The sequence below is a fragment of the Cygnus olor genome, chromosome 2 (genome assembly GCF_009769625.2).
Source record: "Cygnus olor isolate bCygOlo1 chromosome 2, bCygOlo1.pri.v2, whole genome shotgun sequence".
Lineage (NCBI taxonomy): Eukaryota > Metazoa > Chordata > Aves > Anseriformes > Anatidae > Cygnus > Cygnus olor.
The window spans coordinates 4,497,446-4,519,018 of NC_049170.1; the positions used below are offsets into that span (position 1 = coordinate 4,497,446).

The following is a 21,573-nucleotide window of genomic DNA, read 5'->3' on the forward strand; positions in this document are numbered from 1 at the left end:
TACTAGAGCCCAGAGTTCAATTGAATCATAACAGTTATATTCTTAATGTGACTTTATTGTGTGACTTTTGGCACATCCCAGCTTCAGCTGGGTAAAAGGAGGGAAAACACTGAAATACTATGAGAAACTCTTTATTCGTATTATTGTGTTATTTTAAATTTTAAAAACATTAAGCTGTGAATTGTGACTGGTGCAGCTGGTGGATATGGAAAGACAATGGAAGCTTCCTGGCTTATTGGCTGTCATTATGTTATATTTCAATCGCCTTTCTTTCCTTGCATGTGTTAAAAGTTGACACAGAGTCAAGCAGTATGAAATCTAAAATTAAATTGCCACAGTTACAATGGGGAGGTGGAGCACGTATTTACTTCTAAAGATAGATGACTAAAGTTAGGATCGATATCTTCCTAGATTGTGTATAAAATCAATGGAGTGGCAAGGGTTCCTCCAGAAGTTAATACAAAGCACTTTGCTTAGGCTTCTTCTAAATTGTCTTGTGTTGGAACATGTAAGAACCAGATGATCCTTGGTTCCTGAAGGTCAGGAACTATTAGTGCATACATAATGGGAGCTCTTTTAAACAATTCTGTTCCAGGCTTCCCCTTGACTCCAGGGAGATTTTGCTGAGTTTCTGGGTGACCTCCTGTGAATACATTTCTCCACTTGACATTTGATAGTGGGTTTCGATACTTGCTGCTTCATGTTTTTAATTCCTTTTCTGGGTATCCTCCAAATATTTAAATGTATACTGATAACTTTTAAGTATGCTTGTGCAATACAAAGCAAAACCATTTGTGCTAGGAGTGGGGAGACCATTAGTAGCTATGGCTTTGTATTGTTTAGAAACTACTGTTCTCAAGTCAGGATCTAAGTACTACAAAAGCACTTTATGTGAGCAATTAAGGTTTTCCTTCTTTAAAAAGAAGGGGTGTGGGGGTGGGGATTTAAGACTGGAATTCTGCTGTAAAGTGTTTTCACTTAATTTCCAGGATCTTTGGAAACATTTTCACTGTGAATAAATATACCAACAAATCACACATCATTTACCTTGCCCTATTTTTTTAGTCTCTTCACTAGCAAAGTAGTTATTGTATATCTTTGCTTCTATTTCCTTTATTACCAGGATGATCATAAACAGCAGCTAGAGCAGTGAACGTGACATAGGTTTATTACAGACCTAATACAATGGCAATATTGCTTGTCTTCAATGTTTTGTATCTTGAGGGGGTAGAAAATACTCCAAGAGCATTTCTTTGTGCATGAAGTAGACTAAAGACCAAATTATGAATCTCACACTTTTACCATTAGTATAGGCGTTGAGTTAGAATCATATTATCATAGAATATGCCAAGTTGGAAAGTACCCACCAGGATCGTAGAGTCCAACTCCTGGCTACACATGGAACCACCCCAAAATCAGACTGCATATCTGAGAGCACTGTCCAAACTCTTCTCAAACTCTGGCAGGCTCGGTGCCGTGACCACTGTCCCGGGCAGCCTGTCCCGGTGCCCGACCACCTCTGGGTGCAGAACCTTCCCCTAACACCCAGCCTGACCCTCCCCTGTCCCAGCTCCGTGCTGTTCCCTTGGGCCCTGTCGCTGTCCTCAGAGAGTAGAGCTCAGCGCCTGCCCTTCTGCTCCCCTCATGAGGAAGCTCTACACTTATAGGTGGGCACTTGGAAAATGCTATAGCAAAGGAAACTGCATTGTGTTACAGAGCAACATAAAAAGCAGGAATCATGAACATTTCATGTGTTAGAACAACTGATTTTGTTTATTTTTAAACCACCCCAAAATCCAATCATGCTGTATTTACATAGAAAATACACGGGATAAGACACCAAAAGTAAACATGAAAGATAAAACACATTCTGTTTCAGTTTGCTGGTGTTTCTTCTTCTTTTTTTTTTTTTCTTTTTTTTTCTTTGTACATTTGCTCAACTCAATGAAATGATCCAACTTATATGAATTCCCATGTCAACCCTCTCTCAATTCCCATTTCCATACTGTCTCTATCAGGAGACACCCATCATATTACGTCTGGGGTGCTTGTCTGAATGGTTAAGTGTGCAGTTTTTATATAGGTTTCTCTGGGTCTCATTTCTTATGCAAAATGGTTTAGTGCAGAACAAGTATATCAGCACCTATCTGCTTGACCTATATTCTATAGTTAGTATGTAAGACCAGCTACTGCTATGGGTTACTCAGGAAATCAAAAGTAGCACACACACAAAAACAAAAACAGAAAATAGTCTTCCACATTGTTTAGAGTGTTAGTTTTCTTTACATTTCCAGTGTCATTTATTTTGCTAAGCACTTCTGCATTTCTTTCCACTTATCTTCTGCTCTTATTTTCTTACAAAACTGTATACTAAACTTTCTGTATAAAACATTTATATAAACATATATATATATATATATAAAACCAAAAGAATGACCCCCAAAATGGACTTACACACAGGTATGCATTTATCACTCTTTAGAAAATATACTGTGTGTATATCTATTAATTGTCCCTGAATGTCATAACACTGGCTATTAAAATGGGGTCAGAAAGAAAGGGGATTTTTTTTTTTTATCCTGTTTCTTTTCAAATGTAGAGTTAAATTACAAAAGACAAGCAAAAGCAGGACAGTCACAGGAACAATCACGTCCTGTTTATGTATCAGGACCATGCTGTTCCTGGTGCTCTTGTTACTATTACTTTCCAATTTAATTTCTAGTTATTACTTCCCAGGAATTCATATATCTATACATTTTTTTGGTCATATATTCTCTCTCTTCACAATGGGCTGGATGCAGGTTCAGAGAGGATGAAACACTGGAAAATGTAAATAGATCTGGGAACTCTGAAGGTTCTTGTTCTGCTCAACAACATTTCTGGTCCACTTTCTTGAAGATTATCAGTCATTTAGAAAATTATGGTTCGTTCTACATAAGGAATAGTTATTAGTGGTTTTTTCTTCCAAAAAATGCTTCTGGAAAATGATTAGAGATTTTTTTTATTTATTTTTTATAAGCACAGCTGACATTAGATACCAGCCTTGCATGTCTGTATAAATACTTTTTTTTTTTCTGGTATGAAACCCCTATTATTGGTACAGATGGCTCTTTGTCCTATGTATTTATTCTTTCAGCAAACAGACTTCTTATCAATACTGCATGATGTGCTGGGAGAACTGGCCACACTAAATACACCAGCTAATTTGGTGGTGGTGAGGGAAGGGTTAAAATTCAACCCAATTTATTTAACTCATGCATAAGTGTCTAATGAATTCTTGGCCTGTAGACTTCACAACTGGATAGCCCCAGGTGTGAAAGTGTTATTAAGACTGGGGGCAAAAAATGGAAAACCATATTGAATTAAAAAAAACAAACAAACAAAAACCAACAAAGTACTTCTTGCTGGTTTACAAAAAGTCTATAACACTGATAAAATCTTCAGAAACCAATGCGCTCCCCCCTCCCCCCCTCCCCTTTCCCCTTGTCCTTCTTTATTTTGGCTTCATTTCCACTCTGGAGTTCATATCATCTCCTTCCAGATCGTACTCTTCTACTTGGCCGCTGGTCCACACCTTCACTCGGTCGGTCAGGTCGCTGCTTCTGGGTGCCAGGATGAAGTCGTAAATGAGGGCAGCACTTGCTCCTCCAATGATTGGGCCAACCCAGAAGATCTGGAACATAGGTCCAAGCCCAGTTAGTACATCAGGTATTAATGCATTTGAAGCTGTTCTGAAAATCTCCTCTGAAGTTTTTATGCATATTTCCAGTGAACACATGAAAAGTATAGGCTGTCACTTGAATATTTCCGTAATTACATAGGCAAGAAACTGGGAATTTCTCACCCTGAATTGAACAGACCCAGAGATGGACACCTGTGACTATGCTATCAACACCTGGTATTTAAAATTATGTATCTATTGGTAAAACATCACTGTTGCTCAAGGTATATTTGGCAGGGACAGGGGGAACAATTTCTAAAAGTAGCAAAGGTATTGGATTCCTTTCTCACAGTAACCTTCAGTGATACTTAGGTGGATTAGAAAGTAATACTTATTGAGGATGTATTTAGGGGTTTAATTTGCTACTAGCTACTATTTAGCTAGTGATATGCCACGTAAGGCAAACAAAGTTTGGAAGGAGAGGTAATAAAAATGTTTTAGTAGATAGGTTGAATTTATTAGAAATAATGGATAGTTTTGAGGAATCTATACAGCCAAAGAGGTACTGGGTCTGAAAACATTTTCTTTATTCAGCAATATCAGAGGTTTGATATGAATTACTACCTCTCCTTCTTTTTCACTCTCTCTCTACAAAGGCAAATATTTTTTCCACACATTTCTGAAAATATTAGCTACTTGTTTAGCAACAGTATCTTAGTTTCCCAATAGAAGTGTTTAAGAGGGAGATAATGACAACATTTCAACAGTGTCCTCATTTTGTGTGTTTTAATCTTTAAATTAAAATGGCTTCCATATCCAAAATTTCAGAACTATGCTGTACTACCACTGGACTTCCATGAATTCTTATGCAAATAGCTGCCAAAATGAGTAGGAGAGTTGAAACAAACTAAATTTTAAATTTTCAAGAACACATGCTCATTTAGGGCCTTTATATTAGCCTGCTTTATTCAGTTTTATTGAAATAAGCAAATTTTCATGAAGTTCCTCATTTTAAGCACAAGGAATAATTGTAAAATCTATAGTGTTTTCAGTGCACTTATCCGTGGAAGTTCATAAGCAAACACTTAACATTAGGCAGATGAACATTTTATTAGGTTTCAAATATTGGATGATCCACTTCAGTTTATAAATGTGTTTAGGAGCCTTCCTAAATTAGGTTTGACTGGATTAAGCAGTAACAACTTGCAAACTCCATTTAAACAATATATGCTCAATACAGGATTCAGTATAACGAGGCTTTAAAGTTTAAAATAAGTTAAATAAATAAATAAATAAATAAATAATGGGAAATAACCAAATAATATCAGCTGTATTAGTTTGAACATACAAATTCAGCTTGAGGAATTATCAGTCTTCTTAGTGAGGAGTAAAGGAGATTATTTTTTTAAATGAAATAGAAACAGCAGTTCACCAACTCAGTGTTAATGATGTGGATTTAAATGTTTCTGATTTTGAAGGTTGTGTATATGCAGAATCTCTTCTGAGCTAAACTAATTTCTTCAACTTACCCAGTGATTTTCAAAGTTGTTAGCAATCAGTGCTGAGCCAAAAGATCTGGCTGGATTAATTCCACATCCAGTGTAATCAATCTAGGAGTTGAAAAGAGAACCAGTAGTGAGGTACTGAGGCACATGTGGCATCTTCATTACACAGGAGACTAAGCAGCTGTCTACAGAATGGATCAGATGCACACAAGAGCTTCATTCAATCCACCCACTTTTAGTCAGAAAAAGGGGGAAAAACTGTTTGCCACATCACTGTCCCATCGCAACAGGGAAACAGGTCCTAGTGCAGTGACTCCTTCTCACAAGTGTTCAATCTCAGCACTTATAGCCACAGCTGCATGGCTCAAGGGAGCAGGGCCACAAGTGTTGCAGAAACAGGGTCAGCCTCTGAAGAGGAGGGAGAAGGATGAAAGTACCATGTTGCCCACCATCTACCTGCCTTCACTGGCCCATCTTGTTGTGGAACATTGCAGGTATCAACTGTGAGAGCTAAAACTTACAGCAAGAAGGTGTCCCAGGGCAACAGAGAGACCAATGGCCAGAGGTGCTGATCCTGAGACATCAGTCCTTCTCCGGTCTGTGGTAGCAAGGACGCACAAAACCAGCTGGAGGGTAGCGATGATTTCAATTCCTAGTCCTTGGCCTGCATTGATTCCATCTGAAAGCTGTATGGAGACAAGAAGGAAAATGTCAGCTGATATTCCTATCTGTCTTCAACCAGACATCAAAGTTTCAGGGGATCTGTTGTCTCAATAGGAAACACATGCTACTGTACATGAGGGTATATGTAGCCAGCTTTTGCTGTTGATATAACAAGGTTGTTGCACCCAGCCAAAGTGAACACTCGGCCACTAGACACAATGAGAACATAGCTGGTGTACGTGTGAAAGACAAATGAGTCAAAGATTTGCCTTCAATAGAGTTTACCCATAAAAATGAACTCTAGTGTCATGACATTTATTCATTGCTTCTAAGAATGAGGATGTTGTGGTCAGGTTAAACATTGCTTAACTTGACTTTGGCAACGATTGCCAAACAAACATGGGCAGGAGGTGGAAGAGACAAATAGAGTAAGAAAGGTGCATAGCTCTGGGTAGCTTGAAGAAGGTACCTATCTCTGTTATTTACAAGTGACATTAATCGTTTTTCCTCCCACCACTATTTTCTGCTGTTCAGTATGAACTCTTCAGAGCAAGGACTTCATGTGGGCAATTCCCTGCAGAATGCAAGCACCACGGGTAGATTTTCTCCTGAATATTAATTCACCGATACTGTGATTCAGTTGCCTGAAAATATGCATCTAATGCCATTTGAAACACCCAGGGACATGCATGGTGTTCATGTGGGACTAGCAGATGTGACACAGGAGACCAAAGGTATCTAAAATGGCTCTAGAGGCCAGTGTTCAGGCAGCGTATCTCTAAACTTGGTTTGGCAATGAGCACAGTCAATGGGGATGAGCTGCTCAGCAGATGAAACGTAGGTGATCATTTCAGAGTCAACTGAATAGCTCTGTCCTTTATTGACTATATTTTCTGGATCACATCTGATTACAACAAGAGCTTTAAAACAACGTATACAGAGACTAATTTTGTGTGTATCTTAGACCTGAACTGAATCCGACCCAATTTCTTTGGGAGTCAGGGAAAAAAGTCCGCAATACAGAAATCCTACAGGGCTGATGGAGGAAGCAATTCAGTTTCTTAGTGAAGTAAAGCCAGCAAAACTCACACTGTCAGATGTAGATATTCCGTCTGTGTTATTAATCATGGAATCAGTAGAGTTTCTTAATAATGTAAATTTTGTAGAATGTATGGAAGCCACAGTAATTTACATAAATGAACATTAAACGATAGAAATTTCGTATTTCAGTAGTACTGTTAGAAACTTGTGCTTAACAAGTAACTATAGATGTAATGATATAACAGGTTTGAATTCTGCTTCTAATCTCTATATTCACTGGCATGCTAGTTAAGACAAGACAAGCATGTATCTGAGCTGAATAAATTGTTGTTAAGCAGAAGTAATTGCATTGCATGGATCGGATAAAACATGAACTTGGACAGAGGCCAGATAAACTGAGAATGTGATTGACTCAGTGCAGGAAGCAAGCTCTACAAAATTTACACTCAAGAATAGTGCTATCAGTAGGTTATCCCATCTGTCATAGCCTCTGCACAAAAAATTGCAAGGTCATACATAACAAAAACATAATTACATGTTATTTTGATCTGCATAGAGTAATGAAAGTACGGGAAATCATGATTTATTTTTTTTATGGTTTTACAAGATATTTTTTCTAAAACTAATCTTTGAATAACCTTAAAACATAAGGATGATTAGCTGAACTCCTTTGCTTTCCACCTTTGCTATTCACTTTTCTTGTTTCTTCTGTGTAACAAAGGATAATATCAAATTTCTAACACTGGAAAATACTGCCTGAGTCTTCAGCTAACGTAAATCTGTTTAGGTACATTATAAACAGTGAAAATATATTGATTTTGGCAATCAGAAGCATAAATATTTTTATATCTTTTTATTTAATATGTAGAACTGAATTAGAAGCAGTTTGTCCACATAAAAGGGAATTTTTGTTGAAATGACGGTCATTTTGGTTCCTTCAGTCTCTATGCAGTAGAAACTAAAATCAATTGATAAAACTTTCAACACAAGACTATGTGTGAGAAACAAAAATTTGTCATAAATATGTACATATAACCTGGCAGTGAAAATGACATGTTCCAGAAATCTATACTGAACACCTGATATAACACTAAATTAGTATTCCATTACTTCTGCCATAACCCTTTTAAAATAATCACTTTATTTGCTGCAAAGACAGTGGGATTTGTGAATCAACAATCTAGTCTTCAAACACATCCTACTGATATAAAAGAATTTGTACTATAGACTCTGGAAATTCCTAGCTCACGTTCAGAGGGCCGAATGGGCAATATTAAAAGGCGAGTATGTTTGCAAATGAGTGAGTGATATACAGATTCCCCAAAGTGGATATGAAACTAGGATTTACTCTATTATAACGCAACCATTAAACCCCAGAGAGTCTAGATCTGAGATGTGACGTGTTCATGTTAGTATTTGAAAAGACCTTGGCACCTGAGATGATTAAACACTGACCTATCATAAGTTTTTCCCTTTGCTTTGAAGGGCTTCAAGAAAAGAAGAAAGACAATAAGAGCAAAATTACACTTTCAAAACCTGTGATAATCCTTATCTTTGAGAGGCGGAAATCATAGTCTTCCTTTCCCTGCAGGAAAACACATCCTAAGGTTGACGTGACTTGAGGTCATTCTCCTTGCTAATCAACAGTTATTGATGGGCTGTGTGGAATCAAATAAAACCTGGAAATGTCATAGGAAACCTTTTGCTTTCCTCTAGCATGTAATTTTACGCAGCCTGCCAGGGACATAAGATTACCTTGTGAGAGCAAGAACTCTGGGCTGTGTTCCAAAACACTGCAAACTGAGGCAAGCCTCGGATGTCCTCATTTGCTGTGGTTTGTGGATATGCAGTATTTAAGTATATTATCACAGATGTTGGTTATTTGCCTACTTGTCAGAGCTATAGTGTCACTACAGCAGCACCCTGGACCTATCAGTATACAGTAACACAATGAACATCACACATCTTCACCATACTAACCATATCCCAGCATAACATGAGAAGTAGGAAGGTGCATTTCCTGATATTCCCATAACCAAGGAGAGGTGTCAAGTTAAAATGAACGTATATATACATAAGCATATATTTATATTTGTATAGTCCTTGGTCACAGTAGATTTGTAAGGGTTACCCAGATAACAGATAGAGGTTGGACTAGGTGATCTTAGAGGTCTCTTCCAACCTAGATGAATCTGTGATTCTGTGATTCTGTGATTGCAGAGACCTGTCTACGTGAGTCTATAAAGATACACAAAAGTAAATATCAGCTACTTGTCTTAACATTTAGTATTCTTTTATTGAATATATCCTGAATTTAAGGTGACCATATCTCTGGTTCTTAAATAGATATAATAATGTCTTGAAACATAAGATGTAGTCACCTCTACTGTAGTGTTGAAGTGAAGGAGTCCTTTTCCAGTGTCCTGTACCCATACCGCAATGACTTGCTGTGCTGTATTAGTAGGCAGCTTACTGGTGGTCACAACAAGGTAAGTGGGCAGGGTCATGGGCTGACACTGCTTTTGCCCTTGATATATCTGTGGGGAAATCTCTGGCCTCTTCTCACCTTAGGCCAATAACCCTCACATGCTTTGTATTTTGGGTGATGCTCATTAAGGTTGCAGAAAAAAATGTCAGAAGACAGGAAACAGCAGATTAATTCCCAGCCCCCTTCATGCTTCAGATTTGTGACAAATTCAATGCTTTAAGGAACTAAATCTGCTGTAAGTGAATAAAATGAAATGTAGAAGCCCACAGTGATCTCCAACAAAATTTCCGTACCATAGGAGGCAATCCAGTCCTGTACGCCTTTGTGTTCACATTAATTGTTCCACTGAAATTCATTTCTAAATCACTCGATTATTTTGACAAGAGAAGCACCAGAAACATACCCAAAAAGCGGGTTACATTATTGGCAAGATCTGAGAGTTATATGTAGACATAAATATATCTGACTGGCTGAATCACTCTCTTGTCTGCAGTAGCTTGCACTGAGTAATTTTCCTTTGACTGTAATAGCGCCCAGACCACATGCAGAAGCATACATGTAGACAACCATAGTGAGGTGCATCCTTCTGTGAGCTGAATCCCACCATCACAACTTTTACCTGAGTTCAGTGTGACGTTAGATAAGTTAGTGGGAAAAAAAAGTCCGCTGGAATTTGCTAAATTTATAGAAATCACACATCATTCAGAAAGCTTCTGTATCCCAAGCTGAATCTGATTGGAAGCTAAGGAAAATACTCAGGGCATACTGAACCTTTCTTTGCTGCATTACTAGAGATAGGGATGAGGCAACTTTCTCCCATTCAAAGACTAGTTTTATCTGATAATGCAGCTGTTGCCCTAGAGCAATCTGGTTTGAATGTAGTTCTGACTCTGCTTTGAGCAAGGGGCTGGACTGGTGACCTTCTGAGGTCCCTTCTGTCTTGAGCTATCACATGAGAGACCTCAGTTTTTTGGCCCTGTGGGAAAAATTGGGATAGGATTGTCTCACCTCTGCTGTGCCTCAGCTGAGTTAATGCACAGTTAGTGACATACATAAGTAGTGGAGGCACAGCTGGTGGATCAATGACTGTGAAGGCTCTGCACAGATATAGTCCATAACGGTGAGTGAGCCAAGAAAGAGGTAATATTGTGAGGACTATTAGACCTGAGTGCAAAATTTAATGAAAAATCATTATCCAGTCATGACTATGAAAGTAACTACTTGAGATGAGCACCTGCTTTTTGGTCGGAGGAAATGTGTAGCAGTCACATTGCTTCCATTTCTCTACAACATCAGACAGTTTTGATTTATTTGTGACTGGAACTGCAGAAGCTTCTTTCTCATAAGTGCCCTTAGCTGCCATGTTTAACTGACTGCCTTCCATATCTTCAGACAACAATATGGGCAAACTAATGGTATGTTTTCTCTCTGTTTCTTTGTTTTTTTCTTCTTTTTTTTTTTCCTTTTTTTTTTTTTTTTTTCCAACATGATATTTATTAGTTGTCTGCCTTCAAGAGAAACAGGGACAGGAAATTAAACTGGCCCAAGGTAAACCCAACTGTGTACTTCACGAGTGGCTTCATATTTTTCTCATTAGAAATAAAATTATATCAAATTCAAACCTGTTTCCCGTTATACGGATAAGACAGTTTGTTATGCAAGGTGGTTTCATCATGTGATGCTATGCCTGCCCCATTTCATCCAACAAACTCTTAGCAACGAATTGTATCTTCTGGAGTCGAGCTTACTTTCATATAACAGGGATTATTTTCTCATTATTCCTGAAAAATGATAGGCCTCTGGAAATGCACAAATCTATTTTTCAGTAGGGAAATGTCAATTTTCTCCATCCTTATGAAACACTTCACTGCAAGTCATGCTGGTTAATGCTTTTTTCAAGAGAGAAAAATGAAACCAAAGCCTCATAGCTACATTGACACATATAACAACACTGTTGGCTGGGCCTTCTCTCCTTTGAATATCCTAGCCATCTCCTGTGTAAGGCTATCTTTTGGAGAACCCCAGCAACAGTATGTCTGGGACATAATAATAAGAGTGTTGTGGACCAGTTATGAATTTGCTACCTTCAATAAAAGTGTTTTTAATACTCATGCTGGGAGAACTATGTTCTTCTGTCCACAAAAAAAATAAATAAATAATAAAAAAAAATTAAGTAGCAGTGTTGCAGTAAATAATATCTTTATATTAGACAGACCTCTTTCCTTGTGTGCTGAACTCAAATAAACAGCCAACAATTTGCACCAGGCCTGATGTTTTCAGCATTCCAAGTTATTTGCTTATTTCTGACGTGACAGACTTTTCTCTTAAAACAATATTTTTGGCATCTTCCTCAACCAAATCTGAATCTACTTCCTTGGCTGTATTTCTTTCTGACTATTCAAAAAATAAATATATATATATACATACATACATACATATATGTATAAATAATCTGTCTTCCTATGTTTCATTCTTGTAATTTAAAATTTCCCATCTTTGATTTTCCTTATTTTTCTTAATAAGAAAAATTCTTCATGTGAGTTTAAATGGTTCATGGTCTCTTCTTCATCCCTAAATTGGAAATATTAATTATGCTTTTTTATACCAAACTAACATTTAAGTGTTTAACTAGGCAGTTATTTAACACAATGTTCTTTAAATGTAATCTCAGAAGTTAATCTTCCGACTTCCCTTAAAACTGCCAGTCATTTTGTCTGACTCTTCTCATTCTTTCAGCTCCAGGCTCCATCATGAAAATAACTTGGTAACTCCTGTCTGGATGACACCCCTTTCTCCTGCTGGAAGGGTATTCCAGAGCTCCATATATATAAGCCTGGATTTAACTGACAGTCAAAATGTATTCTGAGACTTTATCTGTTTAACTACAGTTATTATCTTCTCTCTTTGCAATTTAATAGTATTGCTCTGAAATGGATGTTTCTCTACAGTTATTATCTTCTCTCTTTGCAATTTAATAGTATTGCTCTGAAATGGATGTTTCTATACTCATTATTTGAGTGTTAGGGATTCAGAGGGTAGAAAAGTCACATTTCTTTAATAAGCAGAGTCAGGTAAAGATCTAAAGAGTTTCACTTAAAGTTATGCAACAGGAGCACTCAGATGAAGCTGCTTATGAAGCAAAGGCTTTGCTTTGGATCATATCCTAGATCAACAATAGAAGCATTTATCAGAACCTAAGGACAAAACATATTGTCCCCGGCTAGATTATCCTTCCTATAAATACAGCCTTAAGAGCTCTAGAGGGGGCACATTCAATTCCCAAAGCACAAATCATATTTTCCATTCTTTGGACAGCAGACACCCTCCAGGAACAAGACTAACCTTCCTCCCACCCTATCTTCAGGCTGATGAGAAACTAGCCAAGGCTTTGTCTTGCAGCAGCCTGGTATGCCATAAGGAGAAGAGTGATGGCTCCATTTATATTAAACGAGCACATAAAGCTTACATATGAAGCCAATGACAGACAGTAAAAGTCAATAGCTGTATAGGACTTTCATTTAGCACAGGCAGTTGGAGATGAACCACTTGTTTAACTGTCTCATTTGCACTTTTACTTTTTGATGTGACTGTGGGAAAATTTCTCTGGGAAATGTTGTTGTTGTTCCTGAGAAGTATACTACTTCTATTCAGAGGATAAGGTGATTTTTTTTTCTTTACCCAGCCAAACACAAGTAAGTAGTTTATTTTCACTAATACATTTGAAGCATTTATTTATACCAGTAAACTATTTGTGATCTCCTGTATTGTCAGCCAAGAAGGAGATGGTGTTTCAATAGGGAATTGAGGGCATATCTGAATTTTGAGTTTTATACAATCTACTTTTCAAAGTTGTTACTGGAACAACTATCTAGATTTGCACAAACATCACAGTGTGGTTGTTGGCAGTTGCACCAAAGCAATATTCATTTTATACTTCTAGACAAACACTACAGCCAACCTGTGAAATTTTCAAACTTTCCAAGTCTGAGGTAGTTTATACAGTCAGTCTTGTGCAGAGCATTCAAGACCTGGTATTTCCATGGAGTTAAAATACAGCTCTGGATATATGCACTGGACTTCAGAAATTAGGGGAACAATTCCAGCTCCTTCTCCACCTTGTTCATCAAGAGTCATATCAAAGGAAGGAATAGGGTCCAAGCTTGACTTTATTCATTCCTCAGTTTAAATGCAGTCATCATTAACTTCAAGGGAAGTTTTGTGAATATGTGTAAGGAAACGTGTGCCACAGTTCTGCTTTCAAAGCATTCATTAACTTCTCTTGGCACAGAATGTGTCAAGAGCCTGGAAAAGTTTGGTTTTCTGTGGTACCTCTCAGTGGTTCCTGGAGAAGGGATGCACAGGACTCTACCAGGAAAGTACACAAAGGATTTCTTGGCTCCTTTCCTATCCTCAAATGCCAAAAGAGAAACCCCTTGCAGACTTTTCAGCACACATTTTTGCCCTCCTGCTGTTTAAAGAGTTTTCTCCAGGATGCCTGCCAGGCTCTGTATATTTGATTTAACAGGTTAATGCTGTGCTTTAACCTCACATATCATTGACATCAGCGGAGCTGCAGCAGTTAAATACCAACACTAGCTTTGGCTCTGAATGCCAGAAAGAGTAGTACTTTCCCATCATGTTGTATATTAATAAACGCACAGAACCACATGCTGCTCCCAGCCAGGAAAACCTCCAGGAGACATTCACTTGCTCCATGGCATTATTATTACATTATTCCAGAGGCACTGAGGAGCACAGCCACAGCCTGATGTCCCGTTGTGGCAGATACCATGTCAGCCCACAATGAAAAGGCTGCCTATACCTCTGCATGTTTCTAATCAAAAAGCAGCAATTTAAACGCAGGAGAATACAGAAACACAGACACATAATATACACATAGTTTGCTATTCATGAAGTTATGCATTGGTGTAATAGTTTGGTCTAGTTTCTTTAACTCTGGAACACAGATTTTTCTAAGAATAAAGATTTCTTCAACGTTTTTAATTATGATATCAGGTAAAGATCTCTCTGTTATTGAATACTCCCTATTAAGCTAGAGGATGACAGATAAGCAAGAATGTACTATTGCTGTAAAGAAAACAGGCAATTTCCTCTTGAGAAAAACAGGAAATTTTAAAAGGCATATTTTTTCTTCCTTTAGTAGTTGTGATCTGGTTCGGTATCCTTGTTTTTAAAAATGTTTCTCTTAAAGGTAGGTATAATACAAACCAGATAGTGACATTTTTTAGGACTAAAGAAATGCTATTCTCAGCGCACTCAAAGGTCCAAATTATCTGCTGAAGTATATGAGCCCTGCTACAATGACTTATATGTTGCTTTTACCACCACAAATTTGAATTAATCTCATCTGAAAAATCCCTCTATCTATCTATCCATCTATCCATCCAGCTGTCTCTGGTGTGTGAGAGCATGTTCAGAGATAGATGTGCATACTGATACACAAAATATCCAAATATATATGGCATAACACATGCCAGGGAAAGGAAAATAATTTTAACTATTTATTCACCAGTCAGGAAGGATGGTGGAAAAATGAATTTCCTTCTTTGTCATACTTAATCTTACTTAGTTTGACAGCCAGTCAAACACAGAAAAAAAAAAAAAGGGCTTAAAAAAAAAAAAAAAAAAAACACAACAAAACAAGACAAAACCAGCATGAATTAATTTGAATTACAACATTAACCAATCAACCAAATTAATATTGTTTTAGGTCTGATGCAAATCATCATTTTAAAACCCTCTGTGCACACTTTTCATTGATTTCTATCATTTCTATTCAAATAGGACCTTAATTAATGCCTGCAGAGCATTTTTCAGACAATGCACAATCAACCTTAGATCCTCCGGACACGGGCCCTGTTCATGGTGTGACACCCACTTCGAACCACTCTACTTTAGCTCTTTAATAAGATTTAGAGCGATAACCCCTGTTATCACCAAAGGTACTGGAGGATGAGTGATAACCATCAGTTTTAAATCCCAGCCCAGATGTTTCTGCTTTGTCTGGGCGAGCTTGTTAGAAAGCAGCCATGACTATGGCAATTTCTGAGCAGGTGCCTTTCCTGTGTCCCACCTCTCCGGCATGGTGTGATTCCCTACAATGCTGGCATGCCATAAAAGACTGCTGCTGCAAGATCGAAATCGACTAATGAGGTATTGTTTTGGTGCTCTTTGTTAAGAACTAAAAATCATGGACTAATCTCATGTACAGGAACCATTTAGAAAATGCAGCCGCTTCTGGTCCCATGCCGCAGCTTGAATGTCTAAGTATGCAGATGTCCCAGCACAGGCAAGTTTGGCAGGAGGACCCTAAATCTAATCAAAAACAGGGAGGTTGGAGGACAATGTCACGGAGAATGAGGCTGACAGTATGGAAACTTGAGGAAGACGCAGGACATAATGTGCATTGTAAAAAGGCGTCAGAAGGTTTTAATAAGCACAAGAGGTCAGGAACTCAGCTACTGTCTCATCCATCCAGCGGCATCTCTGGAACCACAATTCTCCATACTGACTCAGAGGAAAAGCAGCATCACTTACACAATTGTCCACTCACTCTGTCAAGCTCTCGGTTTATTTTGGAAGTTCTAACACCACAACCAGACTTTGCTTAATTTGAGGCTGGAGGAGAGCAGACTCAGAGGGTGTGGGCACAAAGGGAGGGAAATCACAAAGGGAAGCACTGAGTCATCAGCACCAAGCATGTAAGTCCTGCTCCCATGGTCAGAGGGCCATCGCTGGTTGCTTAGGACCAGATGTGGGGAGTCTGGTGATTCCTATCATCCATGATACCCCCTGAGGCAACTTTCCAAAGGATGGGAAAGATGTGAAAGAAAGGAGGCAGAGACACAATTGCACTGAAAATCCAGTGTTCCAGGAACAAATGGATTTCCACACTGCCGGAGTCGTATGTATGGCTATTCATCTGTCTTAAAAAAATAATACAGATCTCTTAATCTGCTGACCACAGATCTCTGGCTCTTCTAGAACGTTCTTCAGTTGCACAAATAACATTTGTTGGTCTATGAAGTGGTTCTGAAAACAGATTTCTTCTATTTGTTATTCTTGGTTGTTTTTCTTTTCTCTTTATCTACCCTGAGCAAAACTACCTTCAGGTCTGTTTTTCTTGCCTACAATTTTGATCCACTTGTAACTTTTAAAAAAATATATTTTGTTTTATAAACTGCACGGCAGAGTATTTCAAACTGCGACCCATGAAGCTTATGGGGCACATTTCTTGGCATTTTAATTAGTATACAGAAATACAGAAAGTACTTAAAATTATGAAATTTTAAAGCAATGTCTGCATTTTTCAAAGTGATTATTTTCACACAAAATTAACAACAACAACAACAAAACCAACCCTGAGATAAATAAATTTGTTCAACGTGCTTTTAATAGCCTGATAAAAGTTCTCAAGATAAACATTACTGAACAGCAAATATTGTGTTACCTTACAATACAGACATCTCCTCTCACCCGCCTTTTCTGCTTGAGCTCTTTGTTGGTCATTAATTGCCCATGATGAATAGTTTCTTCCATTACCCAAACTACAGATCTGTCCTCACTAGACAATAGCCAACTATGTTGGCAGATGAGTGCACTTTGGATCAGATTTTCTCTACTCTTACAGTTTTACGTAATGGAAATTTGTAAAATGTAGTAATCCAGTTGCAAAAAAAAAAAAAATTAAAATATATATATATATATATAAAATAAAATAAAATAAAATAAAAAAGATATAAGATGATGTAAGGAAAAATATTCAAATATTTAGAAAAACAAGAAACATTGCGTACTTTCAGCTTTTCCAATTCTCAAAGTTTTTACTTTGGCAGCCACACCACACCCAAAATATATGGGAAGTTGTGTCTTAACAGATTGAATAACCTAAGTACCTCTCTGAATATTGTCCAGAATTTCTTATTTAGAACCAGACAAAGTAATTAAAAAAAACCATTTCCATTGACTTCAGTGATGTTTAGATCAAACTCTTCATATGTGACCATTTTGTTTGTCTCTCGGGGTAAAACAGACCCTTATATTAAACATGTTAAAGGATAGTCCTGCTTTTTCCTGCTACCTTCTTTCTCTCCAGCATTGTACCTTCCATGTCTGTTGTTTGTGTTTCATTTGCTTTTATATCCCTTTTTACCTCTGAGCAGTAAGGCATGGATTCATCACTCTTTATTTCAGGTACTTAACAGAGGCTCCCAGGGCTGGAACCTCATCATACCAAGTTTTCTCTACAGCCAAGGAAGAGAGCAAGGTTTCTCTAGAGGACATCTGAGTGGATCTAAGAGCTGAAGTACCTTTATTTGTCTCTCCTTCTCTATGATGAACTGGAAAGGAACCTTAGAAATTGAGGTAATCACTTTGGCCCCTCAGTGCAGGTCCTACAGCTGGGCAGGATGAATCTAAGTGCAAGCATGCAGTCCCACCCAGCGTCAGTGAGGACACTGGATAGCCACTGGCTGCACTAAATTGCTCCCAGCACAATTTTCCTGTCAGAAACACCTTTCCAAGGCCATGGCACTGTCAGAACAGAGGCCCCAGTCACGCATATCCAAGCCCTCTTCCCACCCTTGCCAAAGAAACAACACTCCCTTCCTTTCTATTCTTTTTCTCAATAGTGAATCTATACCTCCTCTTCTACCAGAAGAACAAGAAGACAAAGTAGCTGGCAGGAATGCCAGCTCTGTCCCTCCCCTCCTTGTCCTCAGGTTAAAAAGCATGACAGGAAAGCCAATCTCTGTGGTTTCTCCCTATCCTCTGTTTGCTGAAGGAGGCAGCGTGCTGGGCTGCAATTCCAGGATGTGCCCCGTTGTGATCAGCTCTGCACAAGGAGAGGTGTCCTGCTGTTCTCCCCTGCGCTGGGCTCGGACCTGCTGCCCCCTTAGACCCTCATCTCCCCTCCCCAGGCAGTCCCAGCTCATCAGTGGGAAATGAATGGACGTGCTTTCCTCTCCAGTTCTCTCCTACAAAGGAAAAGAACAGCTGTTGCACTCCCCATCTCCTGGGAAGTCCCCCCCACTGCTCTTTTATCCAGAGCATTTAGAACTGGATGGGAAATAGAAAATAAAATAAATAAAATTAAATTAAAATAAAAACTCTGAGCATTTGACAATGACAAGCACTGAGACCAGGGCTTTTCACAATATTTGAGAACCATTTTATCCACTAATTCACAGAACACAGAAAGTGTTGCCAGATTTGTAAAATAGGCATGGTGGAGACTTACCATATGCTTCCTCTTACAGTAAAGTTTATGGTATTGGAAAGGATGAATTTAACTACATTCCAAAGGTGTTCCTAGAGGAAGGAAAAAGACTTCCACCCTCAAATGTAATTTTTGAGATTCAAGAAGTAGTCTCCTAGGCTTACCAAAATCAGTGACTCTACTGTTTTTCTCTTCTGAGGCAGCCTTGTGCAGAGCTCTGAATTGTACCTTTGTAATTTGGAGAATCACCGACTGAGGAGCACGAGGCTGGGGTGGTCACCTACACCCACTTTACAAACGGCCAGTTTCAAGGCTTCGGGATGGAGCAAGGAGCCAGCCATCAGCACTTTGTGGCAAGCAAAAAGGAAAAGCCCAAATGCAAATGGGACCTCCCGTGTTTAATGGCAGCTGGCAGTCAGACCTCTCGAGGAAACCACTTGGGCGGATACCCTGTCCCACACGGCCGAGCAGTTCCCCCTGCCAGTGGTTGCAGAGGGAAAGATCACGTACCACACACACAGCCAGAGCCTTCTGGACTTAATAAAAAGATTCCCTCTTCTTCCCCAAAATGTTTTGGATTAACCCATCAACATTTCTGGTTTGATGGCATGGTGGGATCCCTGCAGGCACCAGGCTTCAGCAAGGGAGGTAAGCGGAAAACCCCCAGAGTGACAAAAGGGTGGATGATACTGGGCTACTCAGGAATGACCTCAGTGTCAGCTTTTGTTTTCAAAAACTTCACTGCCTTATTTTTGGAAATAACTGTAATGCCACAGAATGCTAAAACATATATTTTTTTTTCATCCTTTCTTTCCTTTTTTGCCAAAATGATTCCTGAAGAGATATTGTATTTGGAGCTTTATGTCCCAAATATCCCTGTGAAATCTAAGAGGCATAAAATTTGAAATAAGTTCAAGTTTCAAACTGCAGCCAGGAATATCCTGCAAGAAAGGGTCCACAGAAAAGACATGAAATACTTATTCTTAACAGAATCAGGTGAGATAAGTGACTGGAATGGAATTTCCATTTATAGCACTCCTCTATGTATTGCTGTGGCTGTAGGACCATCTCACTGACATCCACTGACAATGGGATGATTTAATGTTTAAAAGGGTAACTACCACTTTTGCTCCTGTTATGGTACAATGACAACAACAAAATGACAACATGTTGAGGAGGAGGAGGAGCTGCAGTCAGGCAACTTCTGTGCAGCGTGACTGTCAATAGCTGTGAGCAGCTGGATGGGAGAGGGCTAAAACCTGTTAAATGTGGCTTCCTCTTTTTTTCTAGCCTACACCTGAGAATTCAGTTTGTTGTTCTTCTGTTTTTTTTTTTTTTTGGTGTTTTATTGTTTTGTTTTGTTTTGTTTTATTTTGTTTTGTTTTTTTCTTCCCCGTTTTTGCACAGCTAAAGGAACAAAACAAGGAAAATGCAGCTGGGATTCTGTATCAGGCAGGATGTTAGCACTTTGCCTAATGCAACAGGTGATGCTCACACCTTTTGTGATAGAGTTTCTCCTGCTACCCATCTCTCTCACTGTTCCCATAGCTTCTTTCACTGCAGTCATCATCATCTTACACAAACCATTAATTAGGTATTGGAAAAGAGCCACATTCATAGAAGTGAAAATAACATTGATTATATACACATTAATCAGCATCATGAGCCAAAGGTGTGTCACCTGAGACCTACAGAAGAAGCAAAGGGACTCAGTCATGCAAGTCCCAGTGATTTCAAAGTTAAATCGGTGTCAAAAGGCACGTTTCAGCAACATGGATGTACAAAATTGAACATAAGCAAAACTGTTAATGACCATAACATCCTACAGTTCTGAAAAGGGGGTGTGGAGAAAGGACCGTCCCTATGACATCTCTTACAAAATAAAAGAATTAAGTAAGTGCTTAAATTGATAGCAGTGAATGTAACTACCCTAGATCCACCCTGGCATCAACCAGGACTGGACCCCCTGCTACAATAAGCAATTGGCTGCCTGAGCTCACCACCACACCACCACCACCACCCACATCCTCAGTAGCTTACAGGTGTTGCACTCACATTTCTACTTAAAAAAATTAAAAAAAAAAATAGGGGGAATAGAAGGTTTCTGCTTACCGCATTGAGCCCCAGGAGGTTGTTTGGGAGAGAGGAGGTGACTCCCGACAGAATAGCTGTGGCCACCACTGCCCCCAGGCACTGGGCAATGATGTACATGAGCGCTTTGAAGATGCTGATCTGGCAGCTCAGCAGGAGGCCCAGGGTCACGGCTGGGTTCAGGTGGGCACCGCTGATGTGGCCCACGCTTTGTGCCATGGTAGCGATGGATAACCCAAAAGCCAGTGAAACCTTCACGTTGTCCTGAGACCTCGTCGACGTTTTGTTGCCCACCACTGGGAAGCTAAAACCCAGAGCTGAGCCTATGCTGATAAAAATAAAGAGGCTCATGGCAAGGAACTCAGCCACCACTGCTCTCCAGAACATTTTCTTTTTGAATTCACTAGCCATCTTTCCTCTTTTTCTCTCTCCCCACCTCACTTTTCCTTCTCCTCTCTCCCTTCTCCTGCCTGATATTTTCCCTCTGAGGTCTGAAGAGAAAGCTGGAGAAAAAATACAGTCCTTGGATTATTTATAGGGCTTTGGGTGGTCTGTAGGAGGGAAGGGGTGTTGCACAAAAGGAGGAAAGAACATCTACATAGATGCTGACTGCTAGATTGATGTAAGACACTGCACGCTTGCCAAAGTTTTTCTTCCTTTTTTTTTTTTTTTTTTTCTCCCCGCTCCCTTAACAGCCTTCGATCTCTGCTGTCGTTTTTAAGAGGCTTTTAAAAATCCTTGGAAAAGCCTTTAGGAGTGCCTCAGGAATTTTACCCTGACTTGTTTAACTTCTGTATCGTCATTCAGCACACAGATCGGAGTGAGAGCTTGTGCGGGATTTCTGTCTGAAGCTGGACTGAAAGGAAAAGAAGAGTTATCTGTGCAG

The 21,573-nt window shown here is 39.0% G+C and overlaps 1 protein-coding gene across 1 annotated transcript; it reads right to left on the bottom strand.

Annotated features, from left to right (window-relative positions):
• Positions 1 to 1,750: 1,750 nt before the first annotated feature.
• On the bottom strand, positions 1,751 to 21,208 carry AQP1 (aquaporin 1 (Colton blood group)). The gene is made up of 4 exons (XM_040549742.1): positions 20,709 to 21,208; positions 5,688 to 5,852; positions 5,191 to 5,271; positions 1,751 to 3,673 (listed from the first exon to the last, which is right to left on the bottom strand). Exons 1-4 carry the CDS (start codon positions 21,096 to 21,098, stop codon positions 3,494 to 3,496), a joined length of 816 nt encoding a protein of 271 aa, XP_040405676.1. The 5' UTR covers positions 21,099 to 21,208; the 3' UTR covers positions 1,751 to 3,493.
• Between the last annotated feature and the right edge of the window lie 365 nt (positions 21,209 to 21,573).

Bases quoted from the DNA above. Each gene is read 5' to 3' on its own strand.
- AQP1 (XM_040549742.1), bottom strand. From the start codon at position 21,098: ATGGCTAGTGAATTCAAAAAGAAAATGTTCTGGAGAGCAGTGGTGGCT. The intron at 5,272-5,687 runs GTAAGTTTTAGC...TTCAACTCCTAG, and splicing joins CCCTGGGACACCTTCTTGCT to ATTGATTACACTGGATGTGG. The intron at 3,674-5,190 runs GTAAGTTGAAGA...CCTATGTTCCAG, and splicing joins ACAACTTTGAAAATCACTGG to ATCTTCTGGGTTGGCCCAAT.